General features: G+C 45.3%; 1 protein-coding gene across 1 annotated transcript; it reads right to left on the reverse strand.

Annotated features, from left to right (window-relative positions):
- Positions 1-4,349: 4,349 nt before the first annotated feature.
- Positions 4,350-6,526, reverse strand: LOC134944002 (uncharacterized). Its single transcript, XM_063932547.1, has 2 exons — positions 6,280-6,526; positions 4,350-4,972 (listed from the first exon to the last, which is right to left on the reverse strand). Exons 1-2 carry the CDS (start codon positions 6,524-6,526, stop codon positions 4,350-4,352), a joined length of 870 nt encoding a protein of 289 aa, XP_063788617.1.
- Positions 6,527-7,112: the final 586 nt, after the last annotated feature.

Consider the following 7,112-nt stretch of genomic DNA (forward strand, 5'->3'; position numbering starts at 1 on the left):
TGAACTACCGCACTGTACACTGGTTGATAAAGAGATAGTAGTATACTCGTAACAACTAGTATGACACTATGACGGTATAAAGAATGAAAAAAAAACCACGGTTAGGTGGTATATATTATAATAATACAATTATGGATGGACGGACTGCCTGCCGACTGCCGACACAGAGGTAGCCACAGCCGTGAACTACCGCACTGTACACTGGTTGATAAAGAGATAGTAGTATACTCGTAACAACTAGTATGACTATGACGACGGTATAAAGAAAGAAAAAAAAATACCACGGTTAGGTGGTATATAATTATACAATTATGGATGGACGGACTGCCTGCCGAGTGCCGACTGCCGACACAGAGGTAGCCACAGCCGTGAACTACCGCACTGTACTGTGTCTGCTGCTAATATAGACTGGTTGATAAAGAGATAGTATACAACAATATACTACTATACTGGTGGTCAGGCACTGGTCACCACTAGTCACACTGGCAGTGGCACTCCTGCAGCAAAAGTGTGCACTGTTTAATTTTAAATTAATATAATATTATGTACTCCTGGCTCCTGCTATAACAACCTGCAGTGCTCCCCAGTCTCCCCCACAATTATTATAAGCTTTTATACATTGATGTGCAGCACACTGGGCTGAGCTGAGTGCACACAGACTGAGTCACACTGTGTGACTGCTGTGTATCGTTTTTTTCAGGCAGAGAACGGATATAGCAGAGAACGGATATATTAAATAAAAGTTAACTTAACAACAACTGCACTGGTCACTGTGGTAAACTCTGTCTGCACAATCTCTCTCTCTCTCTCTTCTAATCTATTCTAATGGAGAGGACGCCAGCCACGTCCTCTCCCTATCAATCTCAATGCACGTGTGAAAATGGCGGCGACGCGCGGCTCCTTATATAGAATCCGAGTCTCGCGAGAATCCGACAGCGTCATGATGACGTTCGGGCGCGCTCGGGTTAACCGAGCAAGGCGGGAAGATCCGAGTCGCTCGGACCCGTGAAAAAAAAAGTGAAGTTCGTGCGGGTTCGGATTCAAAGAAACCGAACCCGCTCATCTCTATCTGGCACTGCACACTATACTGGAGACATTATGTGTAAAGTACACTACTATGGTCATTATGTGTAAGGCTGCTAATTGTGTGTGTAGAGGGGTGTGAAGATATGTCTATAGTCTGATAATATGAAGTTGCAAGGCCAAGGCCACTTTTCCAGGAGCGTGTGGGTAGGAAGTGTGGGGGGGGGCACTTTCATATTTTCTTGCTCAGGGTGCTTGTAGGTCAGGAGCCAGCCTTGTGCTTTGGGGATTCTAGCATCTATTTTATGGCTCCCGAGATCCCCACAGCAGGGAATATGAATGCATACCTCCAATATGATAACAGCCCAGCAGCATTGTCACCCTCTCGCCCCCTCTCCCCCTGCAACACTTTTGTAATGTCTAAATCCAGTCTGTGGCTCCTATCATAGCAGCACCATAAACTTATTGCATATATAAACTGTATGTTTTAGTAATGTGTTTAAAATAATTTATTGACCTTTTTTTAATCTAATAATTGCAAAGTGCTCTACCTGTTGCAATGTGTACTGTATAACGTGCTTTACCTCGTGCAATGTGTATTTCTCTGCCCGGTGCAATGTGTATAATGTGCTTTAACAGGTGCAGGGAGGGTGGGGGCAGATATGTGCTTTTCAACCACTGCATTTCTGGGGGCATAATTGTTTAACAGACACTGCGTTTTTAATTTTTACACAGATATGGCTAGTGAGCAGTATCGCCAATTCTGGGCAGGCTTCATTGAAATTTATCATGAGAATGAGTGCCTGTGGAGAGTGAAGAGCGTGGACTATTCCAACAGGACCAAAAAGAATCTGGCATTTCAACAGTTGATCGAGTACAGTAGAGGCCAAAACAGTTCTGCGGACATTGCTTGATTGAAGAAGATTGCTAATTTCCGAGCAGTCTTCATAAAGGAGCACAAGAAGGTGGAAGATTCACAGTGATCCGGAGTCGGGACAGATGAGGTCTATGAGCAAACGCTGTGGTACTATGACCACTTCAAGTTCACGTTGGAGCAGGAGCCACGGACAAGGTCACTGGGAAGCCTGGATCCAGAATCTCCAATCCTCATGGAAGAGGAGGCCCAGGAGAGTCTGGATCTGGTAAGTACATACACATTTGTATTGTATTGTTCCCACAACATTCTAACTTGGAATTCATTTGCTGTTTTTCAATTATTTTGCAGGATCTTACCCAGGAGCTGGAGGTGGAGCAGTCGACTCCAGAATCTGCAGAGGAGGTCGAGTCTGAGGAATCTGCAGCACCTCAGCGACGTCCTTCAAAACAACGGAGGACATCTAGGAGGGTCAACTCTGCTGTCTCCAGCTCACGGCAGTTTTTTGCACATGCTGAGGAGGTTCTGAAAAGGCCACCGCTTTATGAGCAAAACTTTGCCAATTTCATTGCGGCGGAGATGAGGCAGATGACTGAGGATCAAAAGAGGATCCACAAGCGCCTGGTACTTGATGCTACCACATGCGCCATCGACTGGACACTGGTTGATGAGTGTGAGATATTGCCACCTGCCAGGCGCCATCCCTAAAATGTTCCCCCATCCACCTTTCCACATCACCATCCCATGCAATATGCGCCAGGAAACCCTCCTCATCAGATGTCTTATTTTCTGGCGGGACCCACACAGCCCAGCCCCTCCTCTCAGCCTAGCACGTCATCCAGTGGCATGTACTCCAACATGCCACCTTCACAGGCTTCGGTCCTGGGCGACCCTTGTTTTTTTAATTTATAATTTTGTTATTCAGTCCGGTTTTTTTGTAAGTGTAAAAATCTGTTGTTGACCTTTTCCTACACTGTTGCTCCAATTGAACTATACTGAGGTCTATAGTCCCGCAGCATTGGTTTTATGACCTCATTGTCCCAGGCTTTTGATCATTGTGAAGAGTCCACTCCTTGTGCTCCATTCAAGAGACTGTTCAGAAATGTGCACTATTTCTTCTTCACCCAGTGCATGTTCGCAGCACTGTTAGCCTCTACTGTACTGTTGTAAGAGTTATGCCCAGTTCTTCTAATGTCCTGTTGGGATAGTCCGCGCAAAAAGGGCACTTATTCTCATGATACAGTCAATGAAGCCTGGCCAGAATTGGCTGTATACTGTAATATTTTCTAATTTTATAAAGTTTTGCAAAAGCAACAAATTGTCTTGAGTATTTTTTCCAATTCAGTATGGGTGATTTATTTTGTAACTTTTTTAAAGAAGATATTTCTTTAAACAGCACAGAAACAGTCTTCACAAAACCATGAAATATTCAGTGATTGCTAAAACGTACTATAGTGCATATTTTATCCAGTTTTGTGGACTCGAGCCCCACATTGCCAAACTGGGTGGGTCCCCAGGACATGCTCTGCTGCAATTAATCACTGAGTGTTCTCGTGGTGGGAGGGGGCAGCCAGCCGCTGATTGTTACTGCAGCAAGAGGGGCGAGCTGGGATCAGAGTGTTACCGCGATGGAAGGGGGGAGCCAGGGAGCTGAGTGTTCCCACGGCAGGACTAGTGGGGGAAGCAGGGAGCTGAGTGTTACCTCAGTGGAAGGGGAAGCCGGGCGCTGTATTACTGCGACAGGAGAGGGAAGATGGGTGATGAGTGTTAACAATGGGAGGGGGGTTCATGGGCACTAAAAGATCTAATCTATCTATGTAACAGAAGAAACTAATAGTACTAGTATACTAGTACTTAAACTCCTTTCACATCACACAAATAACCTGATATTGACCCGCTATATTGCCGGGTCGATATCCGTTACTGTGGGATGTGAAATGGCCATGGAGAATTCCTGGGCCGCCTTACCCGGAAATTCAAGCCAGGTTAGAACAAGGGTTATTCCTGGGTTGAATACCGGGTCAGTGGCAGTGTAAATGGGTTACCGGGGCAATGCAACCTGGGCCCCATTTACTACATAGGGAGAGGCGGTGCGGAGATAACCTTATCTCCCAGCGCTGCTGCCGGCTCCACCCCCCAATGTTATTGCTCGGTCGGGAAGCCTGCCAAAGACTGCCATTAGGGTCCATTGCTAAATCCCACCCGGGAAAGCCCCGTTTCCAATTCCAGGCTGGTATTCGGCATTGGAGATGTGAAAGGGGTATTGTATGTTGCACTTGTTTACATAGATGTTTGGATATGTGGTTAATCAGGATGAATAATGAAATCCTGGCTGCTGCCAAAACGACATACAAGATAACGACATCGGGATGCAGGCCACACGAATCAAATCAAATCAAAATTGCAGACACAAAGTAAAAAGGACACACCAAAACCATGCCACAGACATCATTTATTTCACCACAGATAGTAAACAATCCCGGAAAGACATTAACTCAATTGCAGCGTCCTGCCAGTCCACTGCCCCCACACCATTAAAATAGGCCATGTACTCCTCCCTGACTTTTTTGGCCTTTGCATTGGTGGCTTGTGAGTTATATCCTGCAGGTGTTTCCACACTAGGCCACCTGGCAGGGTCAGGATTGCGTGGCTTGTCTATTGGCAGTGCTGTAGGTGGTGGCCTGGTTGGTGTTTTTTTGCACCTCAAATAATTGTGAGGGTAGGGTTTTAGAATGTATTCATGCAGAGCAAAGGCTTCATCTCCTACAACTAAAAAATTCAGCCCCTGCTTGCTGTGTGAGGAGCCGCCGATAGAAGCGGTGTCTTTTAATGAACCCCCATCTGAGGCTCTCCCATTTTTGCCAACATCTATGAAAATAAATTCGTAGTTGGCATTGACAATTGCCATGAGGACTATGCTTAAAAAGCCCTTATAGTTGTAGTAAAGCGAGCCACTCTTGGAAGGAGGTGTTATGCGCACGTGCTTCCCATCAATTGCTCCTCCACAACTGGGAAAATGCCAGCTCTTTTCGAAATCCTCAGCAATGACTCTCCACTCCTCGGCAGAGGCAGGAAACAATACATTTTCAGACCACTCAAAGACTGATGTTGGCATCACCCCAGCAGATGGGATCCCATGATGCATGATAGCTATACTCACGACCCAAACATCCTGAGGGTAAATGTAGTAAGAAAGGAGCTGTATTTAAGATGGCCTGTCCGTAGCAAACATACTGATTCCAGGTATTATCTTCTACTAAGTGCTTGAATAATGAGAAGTAGAATCTGATTATTTGATAAGGGTAACAATCCATCTTAAAAACATCTCTCATCTAAGTAAATCAACCCACTATTCTCCCTCTTGGGGTGTCCATTCCTGGAGTGAAAATCTAATATGTTGATTGCTGTATGTCCACAGTGTGGGGAGCTTAGCTCTTTTGCATTTGTCCTGCATCCGGCATTACTATGGGCAGCATCTTACAAAACAAATTAGGACTGGCAGGATGCGAACTAATAGTAATGCAATACCAAGACCATACAAATATGGTCCAAAACAACATCTGATGACAAGTACTATGCAATGGAAACCTTGGAGAAGTGAGCAAGTGGTGAGGTTGGCCATGCCAACAGCTCATATTTGAGGTTTTAAGTTTTCAAAGTTGCATAGTAGACCAATTTATATAGCAGCTAATTGTATGCTATTGCTAACCTCTCTACTAACTTACTTCTCCACACTTTCCACAAGTTATTACATGACCCCCATAGGTGCCTAAACGGTGACATTGATCTTGGCGGACAGATTTTGGCCACTGTAATTACAAATGCCAAAATGGCGGCAAGGAACAGATTAGACACCCAAACAATTGTTATTATTCAGTTGTTGTTTGCGCGCCCATGCACATTGCGACTTTATGCCAACTGGGATGCCTGCATCGCCATGATGGCCACTGGGACCCCAAACGGCAGACGCATGGCAGGAAGCAGGCAACATACGGATTGTGTCTGAAACCAGCAGAGTTTTACACCCCACAAACACTATTTTGACTGTCACACAATAAATGCTCCATAACCGCCACACCTTCCCCAGCCCCACCCCCAGGTCATTACACACACCTCAGAAGCAATACACAGTATACACTGCTAACCATCTAGAAAAGCATGCTGTAATGAAATAATTAAGACATTACACAATCAAAAAACATTTTGCCTGACACACAATAAAACCTCCATTCCCCCCCAGGTCATTACACATAAATCAGAAGCATACACTTTATACACAGAAACCCACCAGAAAAGCATGCTGTCATTAATCTGGATGACATGTTCAAAGCTATGCAGTAGCCCACATTAGACACTTTATAAAAAAAACCTGCATGTTCTTACCTTAAAGTAGTCCTTTTTAAGGACGGTGTACAAGGCCTTGCAGGTCTCCGGAATGATGAGCCCCAAAGCCTGAGGGGAGATCAGGGTGCTGAACTTCAGGTCCTGCAGCGATCTCCCTGTAGCCACGTAGCGCAGGGTAGCCAACAGCCGGTCCTGCACAGATATGGCCTGCCGCATGTTCGTATCTTGCTTCTGAATGAGAGGTGTCACCAGTCGCAGCAGCTCCTGGAACATCTCCTCGTCCATCCGCAGATAATTCTGGTAATCCTCCGTATTGCTCTCCTGAATCTGCCTCAGCAATGGCATATGAGAGATTCCCTCTGCAACAGCCACTACTTGGTCCAAGAGGATCGAGCACGTCTCCTCTCCCTCCTCTGTGCTCTCTCCATATCCCACACTGCCACAGCCTAAGCATATAATACCCTGACTTGGTAGTTGTGATCCATAACAAAAAGAACTTTGTTCTGGCTTGCCAAACAAAGAATAGCGCACTAGCAATGTGAAGCGTTCAAGTAGGTAAACCTAACTAGAACTAGCCACAGTGCATTTAATGCACTGAGTTATAATGGCTGATGCTATTTATTACCACAATACTGACACTCCCCCACTGTGTAATATCACCCTATTTTAGTGACACTCCCCACCCTATCACAATTCCCTATGTGCACAGATTGTGACACTCTCCCACCCTGTACAATCAACCTATTACAGCCACCCTGTAAAATCATCCTATATATATGACACTCCCCCACTCATCCCCTAAATTTAAATTTAAATCAGATAATCAAAATCTCCCATAGCCAAAATCTCCCATAGCCAAAATCTCTTGCAA

Source organism: Pseudophryne corroboree, chromosome 7 (assembly GCF_028390025.1).
Source record: "Pseudophryne corroboree isolate aPseCor3 chromosome 7, aPseCor3.hap2, whole genome shotgun sequence".
Classification (NCBI taxonomy): Eukaryota; Metazoa; Chordata; class Amphibia; order Anura; family Myobatrachidae; genus Pseudophryne; species Pseudophryne corroboree.